We start from the raw sequence: 17,874 nt of genomic DNA, 5'->3' as shown, positions 1-17,874 counted from the left end.
CACCAACTGGTATTCAGAAGCATTCTGCCTTCAACAGGGCAAGCAGAACATCACCATCTGGATAGTTGCCATTGATAGATAGCTTCATCCCACATGAATAGTCCTCTTTTAAAGCCATCCAAGATGGTAGTCTCATTGCATCTTGTGGGAATGTAAGATCATATGGAGAGAAGTACATTTGCATGCTTTGTACTAACCACCTTCCAGAAAGACCACTGTGGTCTTTCTGGATGGTATTCAACTAGGTTTTACCAACCCCTTGACTCTGCGTATTTCTGACATTTCCAAATAATTACGGCAGATCTTTCATAAGTAGGTGTTCCTTGCCCACTCACAAGGCTAGCAAGGTTATGGAATAGGGAAACTTTCAAAAAAGGTCCCCCAACCCTAAGAAGTTGGGGTAAACTTTGTACTAGGTTTATGTTCTGCTAAGATTATACTGTACTGGTAATAAAATAACCCTTCCCTGATCATATGGCACATTAAAATAATCTTACAGTGCAATCATATGCAAGTTTACATAGGAGGGAAAGGCTGAATATTTTCAGTGGACCTTGTTTCCAGGTCAGAGTGCATAGCCTCAGTTTTACAGCTTGCATATTTATTTGTCCATGAAGTGTTTTCATTTCAGTGGAATTTCTGTAGATTTATCTGTGCACAAGGTTGCTGTCTTTGTTACAGTGTATCGTAGATGAGTTTGCATATTTGTGTCTGCAGATAAGCTTGCATATTCTCTCAGAAACAGAAGCTAGTCCATTTCTTTTTTCTTAAAAGAAAAAAAAGGTCACCCTACTTATTTGGTATGTCCCTTGATGGAAGCAAAGAAGGTAATATAATGGCTCGTGGTGAATCATCAGGTCTAAAAGTGAAAATGTGTATCTGCCAGTAATTAATTGTGGCTAAACTTAACTACAAAGGGAGGAGAAAATTATTACCATACTCCTCATAAAACTCAGGAAGCTTGAATGAAGTTACCTAAAAATAAAAGCAGTCTTTAAAGGCTCTTTCGTTAAATCTCAGAAGTCTATCTCAAAATCTTTTTAAAGTTTACTTCTTGATGTTACAGCTTAATATAAAAATACTTATCTGATTAGCTGTTGTTTGGAATTGCTCTTGGAAAGCTATATCAAAACTGTACTGGGGATTTAGCACTGGAATTCAGCAGCTATAGCATACCTCTAATGAGGATAACAATTTTATCAATTTATGCCAATTGAATATTATAACCTTGCTTACACTGGAGTGCAAAATTTCTTATAGCTGCTTTATTCTTCCTGAACAACTCTGTGAAACTGTGATAGGGTATCAGTTTTCAGTTTTATGTACAATGCCTTACTCAGTAGGAATGGCTAGCAGTGTGCTGATTTATGGTAGGGTTGGGGTATCTGTGGCCTTCCAGATGTTTTTAGACTGAAATTCCCCTGAGCCTCAACCAGTGGCCAACATGGTTGATGGAAGCTAGAGCTCCACAATATCTGGAGAACCACAGATTCCCACCTGATGTAAACAGTGTTTTGGGATGATCATCTTGGAAAAGGATTACCAGAAAAATAGCAACTTGGGTCAGAGACCATGATTAGGAATTGATGTTTCAAAGAAAAGCCCAGATGGTTTGATTATTACTAAGTAATACAGACTTTGGTTGGTTCTGCGAAATAAATGAGGTGGTCTTTCCATGGAGACAGTTTGGTTTGCTGGGTGTTGGTTGGACTCTTCCCCCTTTTAAAGCATTCTATTCATAGCATATAACTTCTCTGAAGTTTAGCTCCTAATCTGGGAGACAGCGCTGTACATCTGTCAATGAATAGACTTGACTCCTTCCTTGAACAATCTATTGACAAATGAAAACACTATTCTGCACTTAAGTAAGCAGCAGGAGATTCAGCAAGTTACAGGCATGTCTACTTTCTTAGGGCTAATCTAATCTTGAGGAAAGATAGTTAGAAACTGAGATTTGAAAGCTAGGAGCTAAATGGCACCTTAAACCTAGGTTGTGGGCGCAACAACGGAATGTCTAGGCCCTCCTTTTTAATAACAAAAATACAAAGCTGAAAATGAATGAACTGCAGCTAAAATATTATGTTCATTTTTCACATGGTCTAGTCCTACCCCTGCCCACCCCCTTAATATTCTTAAGAGGGTCTCTTCTCCAGGCTTCAGGAAGTAGCTGGAAGTGGGGAGGCAGAAAAAGATCCTCTTTTCCTTCCACTCTGCAGTTTTAATCTGAAATCTTAGGCTCAGTACTGCGCCCAGAGCTCAGAAACTGCTCGCGCTAATGAATTTTCCTGTCACAAAATGCACCTAGAACAATGGGAGTTTGGAACACTGAGGGAACCCACTTGTTTTCCCCAAACTAGAACAATTTGTAATTTGGCTGTTGTAGTTGCTAGGAATTTTAATAGAACATCTTGAAAAAGATCAGAATTTGAGCAACCAATCAGGAAATCTGCACCTTGAATGTATAAAACTGGGGGGGAAACATAACCTCGTTTTTTTAAGGGACAGTATTCATGTCCACAACATAATTTTTTTTTTTTTTTATAAATATTTATTAAGGTTTTTTTTTAAAATATAAATGCACACATAAAACAATCTTACTTTTATGACAACAAATTCTTCACTTCTTTGGACTCCCTCACGTCCTCCTCTCCCATTTACATCATTAAAAAAAATTTTTCCAAACAAATTATCAACTTGTTTACAATCTCATGTCCACACATCCAATATGATTTAACACTTTTTCCAATAAAATTTTTATATTTTCTTTAGTCTCACTTATCATCAAATTTAAATCTAGTTTAGTGGTGGCCAGTTTCTTATAATCTAGCATCCTTCTTAACATTCAAACAAATTACAATGTTTTTGTAGATACATCTTGAATTTCTCCCAGTCTTCCTCCATCTTTTCTTCTCCCAGATCTCGGATTCTGCCAGTCATCTCGGCCAGTTGCATATAGTCCATCAGCTGCATCTGCCACTCTTCCAGTGTGGGTAAATCTTGAGTTTTCCAATTTTTTGCGATGAGAATCCTTGCTGCCGTTGTTGCATACATGAAAAATGTTCGATCCTTCTTTAACACTTTCTGGCCGACAATACCCAGAAGGAAGGCCTCTGGTTTCTTAGTGAAGGTATACTTAAATACCTTTTTCAGCTCATTGTATATCATTTCCCAGAAGGCCTTCACCTTAGGGCATGTCCACCAGAGGTGGAAGAATGTTCCTTCATTTTCTTTACATTTCCAACATTTATTGTCAGACGAATGGTATATTTTGGCAAGTTTAACTGGGGTCATGTACCATCTATATATCATTTTCATAACATTTTCCTTCAGAGCATTACATGCAGTGAAGTTCAACCCAGTGGTCCACAACCTTTCCCAGTCCTCAAACATAATGTTATGCCCAATATCCTGTGCCCATTTTATCATAGCCGATTTAACCATTTCGTCTTGTGTGTTCCATTTTAGCAGCAAGTTATACATTCTAGATAGTACCTTGGTTTTGGGTTCTAACAATTCTGTTTCTAACTTCGATTTCTCCACCTGGAACCCTAACTTTTTGTCATTTTTAAAAACTTCTTTAATCTGAGCATAATGTAACCAGTCTCGCACCTTATCCTTCATTTTCTCCAAACTCTGCAATTTCCAATTGTCTCCATCTTTTTCTAATAATTCCCAATATTTTGGCCATTTGGCCTCCATATTGGGTCTTTTTCGGGCCTTAGCCTCCAGAGGTGAGAGCCACCTTGGAGTTTTGTTTTCCAATAAGTCTTTATATTTCGTCCAGACATTGAACAGTGCTTTCCTGACAATATGGTTCTTAAAGGCCTTATTGATCTTAACTTTGTCATACCATAAGTATGCATGCCAACCAAAAGCATTGTTAAAACCTTCCAAATCCAGCACGTCAGTGTCTTCGAGAAGTAGCCAATCTTTTAGCCAGCAGAAAGCTGCGGCTTCATAGTACAACTTTAAGTCTGGCAGGGCAAAGCCACCTCTTTCTTTCGCATCTGTTAATATCTTAAACTTAATTCTGGGCTTTTTGCCCTGCCAGACAAATTTAGATATATCTTTCTGCCACTTCCGGAAGCACTCCGTTTTGTCCACAATCTGTAATGTTTGAAACAAAAACAACATTTTTGGCAATACATTCATCTTAATAGCAGCAATTCGGCCTAACAAAGAAAGCTTCAATTTTGTCCAACTATCCAAGTCTCTCTTAATTTCAGACCAACATTTTTCATAATTATCCTTAAATAGGCTCAGGTTTTTTACTGTTATGTTTACCCCTAGGTATTTTACTTTTTTAACCATAGTTAGTTCTGTTTCTCTCTGAAACCGTTCCGACTCTATATCTGTCAAATTTTTCCCCAACACTTTAGTTTTCTGTTTGTTTAATTTAATATGTCCACAACATAATTAATACTATTGCCTAGGCTTGTTTTTTTAAGGTGTATTTTTGAAAGACATCTATACCATTTGCATTTGGAGAAACATGCCTATTTCAGAACAGTTTATGATAAATTGCTATGGCATTTTTCTCCTATAATACAGTTTTTGAACACCCCCCCCCCCCGGTCTCTGTATTCTGGCTATGCATACCCCCAATTTACTTTTACTGAGAACAGCAGATCTGCATCTGCATTCCAGCTGCTTTTACTATCAGGAACCAGTCTGCATGGTATGGAAGCCCTTGCAGCACCTCCCCTTCCTTCCCGCAACATGGTGACTTGCAAGTGTCCCTCTCCATGCTGCAACAACCCCAGAAAAATGGGAGGTTATACAAGGTGGGGCATGTAGGAACCTTATGCATGGTCTCAGGCTTTTCATGTTACCAAGACAAATATGGAAGATGGGGTACTCCTGCAAGCCCATGCTGCAAGAATTAATAACCAGACTAACTGAACGCAGTAGTTTCAGATGTCCACAATAATGCATGTGAAGGTCATATAGGATGCCTGTGGTTTCCAGTACAGTGCACTGCTTTTGAGTCACTGCAGACCCATTGTGGCCGGAGTTCAGAAGACAAAACATTATCAGTGCATTGACAATGGACAGTATGTCTCCTTATAGAGAGAAAATGGGTTAAAGAAGCATTCACTGAATGATTTATCAAATTGCTTTTTGGGGGATGACACCAGTTCACATTTTAAAATAAATGAATGAGTTGCAATCCTAGATATTTGCTAGGTATATATTAGTATGTACATACAGTAATTACATTGAGAGGAAAAATATTCTTTTCATAACAATTAATGTTTGTAAATGTTTATGGAAGTACATAACAAATATAACAAACACATGGACTAATTAAGATGAAAGAGATGACAACCCTTGTGGCTTCTTCTGAAAAATAAAGAACATTACAATAGTAAGACTTAATTATTTCTGTAAACATTTCAAATTAGTTTCTGTATAAAAACTGAATTTATAAAATAGTTTATATCGTCTAAGCCTTTTGACATTTGTACATACTATGTCAAGAATAAATTAGTCCTCATTTTTTATTTATTATATTATAGATTCTAATATATTATCGTTTATTGCTCTATATATTTGTTGGAATTTTTAAAGTTGCTTATTGTTGAAGCACAAATGAAAAAGCTTTTTGTTGTGATTTATACATTCCCTTCGTATACTGTATCAAAATATAACTGTTACATGTTGATTGAATATTAATATATAATAAATAATTGAGTATTAAAGTAAGTAATCTGTTATGTTTTATGCATGAATAATGCTAGCTGATGAATAAGTACTCATTCCCCCACAAAAAACAAAACAAAACAAAAACAAAGCAATCAATTGACCCATTTCTTTAGTTTGGCATCCTGTTCATATATGGGGAGACGGAGTATTCGTCAGTAGTCTCAATCCTCTTGCCTATATGTTGCCAATTATCAGGAGTCAAATAATACATTTTATTTTACATTCTACAGAAGGGGTGAGAACCTGTACTTGTTGCCAGTTTAATCTGTATGGATCCACTCTGATATAAGAACTAGTTGCTGTGGCTTCCTGGTTCTTAGCAAAACCTACAGCTGGCAACTTTGCTTCTATCCATTTCTTGGTAGAGCAACAACAGATAAGTAGAAACATTCCTGACAGCCGCAGTTCATACATTTATTGTAGCCAAAGGCCATTACAAATATGTAGCATTAGTATTAATAAAATAATACAGAGCATGCATCCACAATATAAGCCAGCATACACTGTTGGAGCACTGAACTATATAACCCTTTGAGCCAAGGGAATAGTTTATGGGATTGAGCAATGCATTCCCAGGCATGCTACCGCTGCCTTTCCCCCACTCATATAATGCAAAAGTACTTTTGTTTGTAGTGGAGGGCAGGCTTCCCTTTCAGAATAAAGGAAAGAGTTATATTTGGCAAGCTGCTCATTGCCAGAAGATCATGCACCTGTTTGCCAAGAATTGGATGGGTCTTTTATAGCTGCAGCTGTACAGAACAGTGCTGAACCAGTGTGCCCAAAGCCATTCCATAGGACTGAGCCACCAAAAGTCATGCTCACCAGCCCTGTGGCAAAATGGGGGAAATCATTCACCGTAAATGCTGAGTTATTTTGAAGTTTACATTCTGCAGACCAAAGGGGCAGGCAAATATGTATTCAGATTTATGTGTATCTAATACACCACACATGTGCCTAATGGCTATGAAATTCTCAAACAGTTCATTCACTCACATGTGAGTTTGGCCTACTCTATTTGTTCCAATTATGGGCAAATTCGGGTTGCGCTGGGAAAGCATGTGGCTGACTACACCATTGTAAAGTATTTGGCATCCTTTTGTGTCGAATATTTAGAACAGATGATCACTTAATAAATGTTGGGTTTTGCTTTTGCTTTTTTGCTGGGTAGTGGGCTTGTGTTTGCTAACATGGTATATAGTGTGCGTGTGCGTAAATGCACTGCACATTAGCATTTTGTAATGTTGATCAGGTTGGATAAGAATAATGTTAACGGCAGTTTTAAATTTACTCTTATTTTGTGAGATAACATGCTAATGATGTAGCTGTTTTAATTTGACTTTAGCAGACAGTTTAAATATAGGTTTCCCTTACAGAGACAAAAGTTGCAATTTAAAGCTCTTTGGTGGTCTAAAAACAGCTTAATTCTCTAGTAGCATGGTAATAAGCACTAATCCAGCTTATGCAGTGATTGTAGTATGTCATGTTTGTGAAAGATTGCCTAACTAGGCTTTCTCTGGGTTTTATGTAAAAAAATTAAATGTAAAACCTTATAACATCTTTATGCTGAGACAAACTGTTCAATTTAACTTGCTCGCAAGCAGCAGCTGTCAGGAATTATCATGTTCCCCGCGTTCTTGGTATCACCTTGTGTCCTTACCTCCTAGATAGACTCTGTGGGATGATAAAGCTCACCTTGTTAGGATTTATTACTGAAATAATAACCCGAGGTAAAATGAAAGTTGATGTCACATGGAATGACAGCTGACATATATTTATGTCATGGGCAACATTATAATAATAAAACTTCCTTTCCCTTCCCTGGCACTAGGTGTTAAGTGGAAGTGTGCCTCATCATATCCTTCAGTGCCCTGCGCAGGGAGTCCATTAGACAAATACACGGTTCCTCTGTGGGCATGTTCACTGTAACGTGCCCTGTCAGGTGTTGTTTAAGCTTTAAACCGTGGCTTCATGGCGGTACGAAACAGACCTGTGGGGCGACTGTGCGTACGTTCTTACAATGTCATGAGATTTATTTTTAAAAAGAGCACAGTTTTATCGCTTCAGTGGGGAAGTAAAATCTTTTGTAGCTGTGGTTTTTTTTAGTTGTCTAGAGGTCCCATACAAGTAAGATAAGCAAAGCAAGAGTTAGCAATGCATGGTCACGGGACATTACCTCAGAGGTGCTTTAACAGCTGCCAATATATGGTTGAGAAATGTCACCGGGTTCTAGTATTATGAGGGAGAAGGGCGAGGAACACTGTCTCCACACCATTAATAATTTTATACACTTTCGTCATGTCACGTCTTACTTGACATTCTCTAAACTAAAAAGCCTCAAATGTTGTAACCTTTCCTCATAGAGGAGTTCCTCCATCGCACCTACCATTTTTGTTACTCTTTTGTGAACCTTTTCCTGCTCCACAATATCCTTCTTGAGGCGAGTTGATCAAAACTGTACACCAGGCATAGGCAAATTTGGCCCTCCAGATGTTTTGGGACTACAAGTCCCATCATCCCTAGCGTACAGGACCAGTGGTCAGGGATGATGGAAGTTGCAGTCCCAAAACATCTGGAGGGCCAAGTTTGCCTATGCCTGCTGTACACAGTTCTCCACTTGCAGCTGCCCATTGTATAACGACTTTATAATACTGACAGTTTTATTTTCAGTCCCTCTCCTAATAATCCCTGGCATGGATTTTGCCACCTTCCTAGCTGACACACACTGGATCGACATCTTCATCAGGCTATCCATTACAGCCCCAGGATCTTGTTCCTGGCCAGTCACAACCCATGAAGGTACATGGGAAGTTATGTGCCCCCCGCCATTGTGCATTGCTTTAAACTTGCTTACATTGAAATGGATTTGCCATTTGACTGCCCATTCACCCAGTTTGGAGAGATTCTTTGGGATATCTTCACAATCTTTTTGTTTTAACCCCCCCTGAACAATTTGGTGTCATCAACAAACTTGGCTACCTCCATGCTCACCCATTAGCCCTAGCTTGTTTATGAGCGAGTTGACATACATGGGTCCCTATACTGATCCTTGCGCGACTCTACTTTCTGCACCCTTCAGTTGGAGGCCTATCCATTCCTAATTTCCATTTCCTGTTTCTTTACCAGTTACTAATCCACAGCAGGACTTCTCCCCTCATTCTGTGATTGCTGTGCCTCGCCGAAGTCTTTGGTGTAGTCCTTTGTTATAAGATTTTTGAAAGTTTAAAGTACTGTACACAATATCTATTGGAACACGAGGTTTTATGCTTGCCTTGTGGCAAAACAAGAAGCAATAGGACCAGTATTGGTAGAGCATGAATTAAGAAGTCCAGTGTGACAGTGCCGAGTGCCCTGAAGTTAATGCTTGTTTTGCTTTCCCATTCTCCAAGCTCCTAACTCCAGGGCAGCCTTATACCAGCGAGAGGTACTACAGGTTGGATCCAGTGAAATGTCAATGGAATGGGGTAGGTGGATGCTGACTTTCCTGTTCTCAGTACCACCCCCAAAAAACTTACTTTGAGGTGTTGGACTCCCTGCTGAATGGGGTGGACTGTGGAATAGAGTGCTGGGGGGTTTGCCAGAATATGAGGTAGCATTACCCATGAGTGGTAGCCCCATTTACAAAAGGTGCGTCTTTCATTTTTCAGAGATTCTTCCACATCACAGCCCATCCCCTTCAACAAGGCCCCTTGACCCTTAGAAGATGCTTTTATGGGTGTTACTTGGAAGAGGGGAAAATGAAAAGTAATCTTCTTGCACACTCCTTCTGTAGAGTTTTCTATGGATCCAATCTCTGATTTAGCCTTAATATTAGAGGCTCCACTTAAGGTGGAGCTGTTGAGTTCTGCCTCTCTAGGTGTGGCCAGGATGTTGTGGTAGCTATTCAAGCACAACTCAACTTATTCTGGAAGGTTCCTTTGAAAATCATATTCATCATAACTCAGTTTAGTGTTACATCCTGAACAAGGAGCTGAGAGTTAAAGAATACAATATTTAATCACAGTTTGCTTTCCTTATTAACACAAGGAGTGGATTTGAAAGAGAATGTATTGTGTTAGTGTTCCTTTGTGGTAAAAGGAAATGGGTGTTTCAGGTCGGAGGTGACTTAGCTTTAACATAGCCACACTCTCCATCAATGACTTGTTATGCTATTGTTGTTGGTTTTGCTGTCGGATTTCTGTGAAAAGGACTGTCACCATGGATTTGCCTTAAATGTTAAGGTCCTTCAGGCAATACCTGGCCCAGAGTCTTGGACTTGACAAAGGAGTGTTAACAGCCAGGGATATTCAGGTCATGTGTCTCTGTGGAAGCTAATTGTTGGAAGATTGCTTCTTGATACAGGACCACACAGCAATGTGCTGTTTAGCGGGGGGGGGGAGGGGGGGACCATCAGATAAAAGAGTAGGGAGCATTCTCCCCACCCTAGCCTCAGCTGAGGATGGTGTAATCTAGGTGTGGGTGTGGGTGTGTGGGTGTGGGTGTGTATGTGGGGAGAAGTAGGAAGAGAACTGAGTTTCTGGGCTCTGCAAGCTATTAGACTCTTTGGTGATTAGATGTGGGGCAGAAGCTCTGGTTTCTTGTTGGGTTGTTTATTTTTAAATAAACTCAAATATTGAACACCCTAAGCTTAAAGTGATGTTCTACCCAACGAAAACTGAAGCACCACACCCCTGGAATTTCTCATTGCTTGGAGAAGAGTCCATATGATACTAAGTACTACATTTGCACATTTCTATAGCCTTTTAAGTTTGTTTCAGGCAGCCAGGTCTACCATATGATCCGCACCTGTGTTGTATAATTTGAAAGCATGACAAGTCTTACTGACTGCTCCAAGTACTGTGGCAATAGATGGGACAGAATGAACAAAACAACAAATGCTATGGTGGATATTTAATATGAAAAAAGTAGGGAAAGGAAATCTTAACATGAAAAATAAAAACCACAGTAGATATGTCTATTGCATAAATCAAAAGGCTTTATGTCATAACATGAGCATGTGCCACACCGGCTCATATATTGAATTTCAGTAGTTGGTTGCATAAAGAAGTAAAGTGTAATGAAACTGGCAAGCAAAGTATTCCCCAGTCAGCCTTATCTTTGTTCCATTTGTCCTTCAGACACAGCTTTTCTAGCGTTTTTCAATAAAACCCATCCAGCTCTCTCTCTCTCTCTCTTTTACTTTGCATCTCTCTGTAACTGAGCTGAGAAAACCAATGAGATTCAGTGCTTTTCTACTTGAGTCCTTAGCAGCTGTTTTTTAAGAGATCAAAACTTAGAATGCTGCTACATGGTATTAAGGCTTAGCCACTGATGTGTCCCTATAGAGGTTATGTTTTTCTTGTGGGGAGAGCGGTGGGAGGGAAAGGGTGAAGGGTGACACTTTTGAGCAGGCTTGTAGACAGTAAACACTACTTTCCTTGTTTCTTAGGATCCTCTTTGCAAGCTCAGTGCTTAACCTGACTGAACTCGTTGCCCTTCGGCCTGACCTTGGCAAATTGAAAAAGGTCCTTTACTTCCATGAGAACCAATTGACATATCCTGTCCAGAAATGTCAGGAAAGAGACTTCCAATACGGGTACAACCAGATTCTTTCATGGTAGGTGCATCTCTCATGCCCTTGTGTTTAATTGTTTTCTAGTATCTTCATGAACATGCCTCCAGGGGTTCTTTTTTCCTTTTTCTTTCAATACTAATATATATACACAGACATACACAGAGTCCTACGTGACTTCCAGTATTTGCAGACAGACAGATGCACACACAATTCAACACTGAAAGTATCAGGTTCATTAGTATATACGAGTTGCTGAATGCCAAGTATACCTAGATACTATTATGAGTGTCTCATTGTACTCCAGTAAAATGCGCTGATTTCCAGTATATACCTCAGTGCTTTTGCTTTGAGAGCACTTAACAAAAGGGGCAGTTAATCAACACTGGCTCAGCAATAGCTTTTACTGCATCCAGCTGAAATTAAAATAGAGGTTTTCAAGGGAGTAAACAAAAATTAAAATGTACTGCGGCAATGTTTTTAGTGAGAGAGGGTAGTAAACATACCAGATAAATCCTTACGTTTCTTTCATTGCGTATTCACAAATTGTGCAGTGGTAAAACACCCAGACATTTAAAAGGCTGTGGCCCTTTATTGTTACTTAAAACAAACATATTTCCTGAATATAAGTTAATGAAAGAAGTTAATAACAGCTACACTGAAAAGCTTTGTGATTAGGCGTTATACAAACCTAAAGTGAAACTGCAAAGCTGAATTGGCTTGAATTGAAATAAATTCATTTACTTGGTCTATTTCACATATTTGTTATTAGAATTATTATAAGCATAGATTGAGCGTTTTAAAGCTAGATGTATAACATCTGCATCTTTGCATTGTAACTCAGATGAAAGACAAATAATGATCCCTATATACTCGAGCTTTTTGTAGCTGCCGTTCTGCTTTCGTTTGCAAAATGCTTCAGTTTTGCAGTAGCAATATTCTGAGAATATAATGAAATGGCTTTGCCATGAAATGGTTCTTAAAGACAAATAGCAGCTTATAAAAAATATTCCTCATCATTGCTACTGGAAGAAATACATCATGAAGTGTTAAACCATTCCCCCCACCTCACTTTTGCTTTTGAAGATGCTATCATTTTCTATATTATCTTTGAGCTTATGGGACCTTTCCAATGATTTAGATGATGTATTAATGGTCAGAATTTGTATTTTGAAGTCATATAAACACCAGGAGTAATTCAATATTGCACAATTATGATCATTCCATCAGCACAAGTAGACCTTCCCTTGCTCCTTGAGCTGATTTGGGGTGTGGGAGGGCAGGCAAGGGGAGCAGGGGGAAATACCCATTGTGCTTGTGGGTCTCATTGTACTGGATCCTGTTAGTGCAACTATTTAGTTGAATCCACCCCACTAGATCTGTTTCCTGAAATTCAGCTATACAGTGGGAGTGAATGAATGGGTGAGTGGAACTCCCATCCTGCCCATTAACCTTGGCAAGTGTTGGGGCTTCTTCCTTTAGGACAGGTTTGAGCAGAAAGCACATTGCGGGGTAATGGTATTTCTCTGGGTGATTTACAGTACATCAGCAGGGGTTTCTGACTTTCAGATACAAATCAGACTGCTGAAATAAAGAATGTGTACAGGGAAACTATATGGGGATTTTTGTGTGAAAGGAGCACAAGAAGTTCATTTCTTGACACTAAAAAAAAAAATCTTTGGGCTAAGTTGTGTGCTTAGAAGCAACCCCGTTCCTTAATGCAAGGGCAGCATCCCTACAAACATTGTATAGGGTCATGGAACTGTAACATTGGAAGAGACCGTGAGGGTCATCTAGTCCAGCTCCCTGCAATGCAGGGCTCTTTCACCCAAAGTGGGGCTCAAACCCACAACCCTGAATTTAACAGTCTCATACTCAACCAACTGAGCTATCCCAGGTCTTGAGTAAGTGTGTCACTGCATATATATACCATAGTTTTCCTCCAGGCTCCATTCTGCACTTGGTTGTGGTGGGGTAGACCTGGGGTTCTAAAAACCCCCCAAATACACCCTATAAGCCCACCCCTACTATATGTAATCAGCAGTGTGAGGGGATTCTCAATCAAACTTACAATGGCTGCTATATCGGGCATGGGTAGGGGGAAGACTGTATCTGCACATAAGCCAGTCTCTCCTTTTCCTTCTGCTGAATGCTCTTTGGCCTCGATGAGCCCTATGGAACATATTGGCCTGGGGAAAGCTCTCTAAATCTGCACTTGCTTAATTGTCTGCCTCTTTCTCATCTACTAAATAAGGAGCACTTTATCACACATTAGCTGCTGACGTGTAGTATGGAGGGTGCTGGATTAAGACCTTCAGAAGCCCTCAGCGCTGGAAAGATTATGGTGCCTCCCGCCCCATATGGAACTCAAAATCAAAACAATACTAAACTATTAAAAATGTATCTTTCAAAATGACCCTAAACTTGCACGTATCCTGAAATATCTATCAAGCGCAGCACATGGCAGGATCCGATTTCCTGGCATTATTTTGATCTGTGGTAGGAGGACATATCTGCTCTTATAGGTGGGAATAAGTAATAAAAAGAGAACAGAAAAATGGAGAAAGAGGAGTAGTAGAAATAGTAGGAGTAGTAGTTGTTACTATTATTAAAATTTGTATAACGCCCTATATCTGCAGGTCTCAGGGTGGTTACAACCTGAAATCACAATATAGACTTCTGGTGTACTCGTGTGTCTCTGGATTGAAACCATCACTCCTAAGGCATAGCATATTAGCAGTATATTTGCTCAGAAGCAAAACAGACAGGGTGTTTTTAAACGCATTCTATAAAACTAATTGCCTTCTTTGCTTATGTATCGGTGTTTCTGGCCTCGTGGCAGGAATTTTAATTGGAAAAGGAAATGCAAACTTTTTTATCCTTTCATTCTTTTTTATATATCCCCCAGAGGATATGCCCCTTTCTTCTTCTTTTAAATATACGTAAAAACCTGTATTTAACCCTGCTGCCATTTTAAATGCCTTGGGAGACCATTTCCTCTCATACAGCGGTGGGCAACTTCAGACTTGGGGAGCAAATGCTGCTCTCCAGCCCTCTCTGTTTGGCCCTGGGGACTTTCCCCAGGCCACACACTCCTCTCCAGCCACACTGACCCTGCTTTGCACCCTGCTTAATTGGCTAGAATATGTCCTTATCTCTAATGGTGCTCTTTCTTTTCTGGGATGGGGGGTAGAAAGAGGTATGTGACTGTATCTAGAAACTAGCCTAGGTTACAAAGGCCAAATTCAGTTTTGCCTGTGGCCCTGCCACCTCTGGCCCCTGGAAATATGCTCAGAAGAAAATGTGGCCCTCATAATACCCACCTCTCTAATAGTTAAGGTGGGTGGGTAGTTCTGGGCTGCCCAGTAGGAGAGCAAAATAGGATTCCCCAAGAGAAAACTGATTCTGCATTCTTTTTCATCTGGGTCTTAATGGAGTGCATTCTCCACCGTCAACCCAAATCCTGTCCCTTTCTCAACTTAAATGGTTCTTTGGGGAGGGAGTGGAGATTTGGTTTGCAGGAATAAGCACTTCTTCCAATCTCAATTAACTCTCCACTCCAGAAGACCATTCTAAGTGCTAATTAGGAAGTCCTCCTAACCAGAGAAGGGACATGGGTAGCGCTGTGGTGTAAACCACTGAGCCTTGGGCTTGCCGATCGGATGATCAGCGCTTTGAATCCCTGCGACAGGATGAGCTCCCGTTGTTCAGTCCCTGCTCCTGCCAACCTAGCAGTTCAAAAGCACATCAAAATGCAAGTAGATAAATAGATACCGCTCCGGTGGGAAGGTAATCAGTGTTTCAGTGCGCTGCATTGGTTTCACTGGAAGCGGCTTAGTCATGCTGGTCACACGACCCAGAAAAACTGTCTGCAGACAAATGCCGGCTCCCTCGGCCAGTAAAGCGAGATGAGCGCTGCAACCCCAGAGTCATTCACGACTGGACTTAACTGTCTGGGGTCCTTTCCCTTTCCCTTTTACCTAAGCAGAATCCTGAACTGTAAGTGAATTAGAGTTGGGCAAGATGTGTCTGATGAGAATTAATCAGAGTAATAAGAAAAGCCCTTTCTCAGGTTCCAACGAATTGTTCTCTTGCTTGGTGAAAAGCGGAAGGAGCCCTAATTGCTTAGTATCTTGGATTGGCTGACAAGGATGTGAAATTATTATCCGGACACTTTTACCATCAGGAGGCTTCAGAACTTCATAGGAACATCTGGGACTGAGTGTTGGGCAGCCAACACCAAACCCAGGCAGGGTAGCCCAATAGCATAATTGGCATAATTCAGAATATCCCATAGCATCTTGTTATGGGTGTTCACTTATATAATTCCATATTCCATCTTAGACGCTTTAGGGAGCCAGGTGCTAGTGTGGGAGATTTCAGCAATGAGAAACCTTTATACAGAATCTGTTTTCCCTTAAGATATATGCTAAGTAAGCATGTGTTATTCCCCCCCTCCGTTTAATTGATTGAATTTAAGTGCTTGGGTTTCTATTTTGGCAATCACACACAAAACTATAGCCCACAGACAACAACAAAAAATATTTTAAATGTGTGGTTCAAAAAAGTGTGACTGCCTGTCACAAAGTTTTGACAGAAATAAAGAAGTAAACTTTTTTTGTCCCTTTTGTTCCCAGCTATTAGTTAAAAGCAAAAGAAATAGGTTAGCTCACTGGTTGTCATAGCTGAAAGAAAACATAGCTGAAAAAAGTGTTTGGAAAAATGTGAGATTTCAAAAATGGTTCCACTCCAGTTGTTGAGCTGAAAAGCACTAGAGTTCTGTTCACATATTTCCTTGCTTTTCCTGCTGAGTCCTGCTGTTTTTCTGGGCAGTGTCAGTTTTCTATCTTGTCTATGAAGCAGTGAGAATTAGGAGGAGGAATGATTTTAACCCTGTGTTAGATAGTGTAACTGGTAGACTGGTAGATAGTGTAACTGGTACATATGTACACACTGGGAAAGGGGTGGTGATAACTGAGGGCTGTGCCTGTTATCCCCAACCTCTTTGGGTTGATTGTACAGTGGTACCTTGGGTTACATACGCTTCAGGTTACACACTCCACTAAGCCAGAAATAGTGCTTCAGGTTAAGAACTTTGCTTCAGGATAAGAACAGAAATCGGGATCCAGCGGTGCGGCGGCAGCAGGAGGCCCCATTAGCTAAAGTGGTGCTTCAGGTTAAGAACAGTTTCAGGTTAAGAACGGACCTCCGGAATGAATTAAGTACTTAACCCGAGGTACCACTGTAATAAGTTAGGTAAAGGCTTGTGTATACAAGTGCCAAATAAGAGACCCATGCTGTCCAGTTTTGCATAGTATGGATTGTTGGAGCTGCTGTGCCTTGGGGTGTTTATGCATTGTCTCCTTCGCAGAAGTGATAATTTTAAGTCATAATTTGTTTACCCAAAAGGTGATTTGTTTGAACATCCAACCCAGCCTAGGAGACTGTGGTTTATTTTTGGCCTACAACCCTTGGTTTGTTTCACATTCTTCCTGAACTCCAGCCTTGCTTACCATGGTTTGGCCACCTCACCCCAGTTCACCATCAAGGCACAAGGAAGAGCAGCTGAAAAACAAACTCAGCTTTGGAGAAACAAGCCATGGCTTGTTTGTTCTTCTCCAAGACAACTCATGGATTGTTGAATAAACCATGGTTAAAATAAATGATGGCTTAGCATTATGCATGAACACAGACAATGTATGGAGGTCAGGAGGAAGCTAGGGACACTTACCTCTTGTCTACCTAGGTCAGTAGTCGATGCAGTAGGAAAACCAACTTGCCCTGAAACTTTCCTTAATTTCTATTGCTATTGGTTGAAAGTTGTTACCATTTGGGGGGGGGACCTGTGCTGAGAAGTTGCTTATGGTATTGTTGGTTTAAGGTTATGAAAACCTTTAGCTGCATAAAAAGATCCTATTAAGATTTGCTGGAAGGAGTGACATACATGGTCCTTTAAGTATGAATTGATTTTACAATAGTTAGCTTGGTTTGCTCAGCTTGGAAATATTTCTGACTTATCTAATGCACATAAGAATTTGGGAGGAAATGTAGTGCAGTGGTTTAAGAGAAGCTCTTTTCAGGTGTTATGGTTAAAAAGGGAACATGAGCATATTAGTCTCAACTCCAATAACCCCACATGCACTGTCCCCGCCTCCCAATACCCTGCCCCTGACTCAATGCGAAGGTTGCAGGTTTGATCCCCATTTGGGACAATTGCATATTCCTGCATTGCCGGGATTGGACTATATGATCCTTAGGATTTCTTCCAACTATGATTCCATGCTGCTCCATATTCAACAGGAAGGTCTGAGGGAGCTTCTAAGCACATTGCGGTAGATGTAATTCAAAGCCTCGGCACAATTGGGCATACTGATAAGGCAATATTCCCGATCATACAGAGGCAGCATTCAGTTGATTGAGCTTATAAACCCCTTTCAAACCTTCCAGTGCTGTCAGATCAAGGGTGGAGCACACAGGATCAAGTGCATATGTGGATGCAGGGTTGGAGATGATGCACACTTCCAACTCATGTTTACATTTCCTTTTCAGCAACAACATCTGATTAGTGATAGAATGAGGTGAGCATTGAAACATCTCCCATCACCCCAGTCATGGTCTCA

General features: G+C 40.3%; 1 protein-coding gene across 9 annotated transcripts in view; it reads left to right on the top strand.

Moving 5' to 3' along the window:
- Window positions 1-17,874, top strand: part of GTDC1 (glycosyltransferase like domain containing 1) — a 236,937-nt gene that overhangs the window by 89,444 nt on the left and 129,619 nt on the right. For 8 of the 9 annotated variants that reach the window (XR_014159033.1, XM_081872548.1, XM_081872552.1 and 5 more), the window contains one exon: window positions 11,132-11,299. The exons of the other annotated variant lie outside the window; for it this stretch is intronic. Coding sequence is in view for 7 of the 8 variants with exons in the window: in XM_081872548.1 (XP_081728674.1) it covers window positions 11,132-11,299 (168 nt within the window). In the remaining variant the exon portion in view is untranslated. The remainder of the gene's footprint in view (window positions 1-11,131; window positions 11,300-17,874) is intronic. 9 annotated transcript variants of the gene reach the window in all.

This window comes from Podarcis erhardii, assembly GCF_964252035.2.
Source record: "Podarcis erhardii genome assembly, chromosome: 1".
NCBI classification, from domain to species: domain Eukaryota; kingdom Metazoa; phylum Chordata; class Lepidosauria; order Squamata; family Lacertidae; genus Podarcis; species Podarcis erhardii.
Note: the sequence above shows the minus strand (reverse complement) of the source record. Positions and strands in the feature narration are given on the sequence as shown.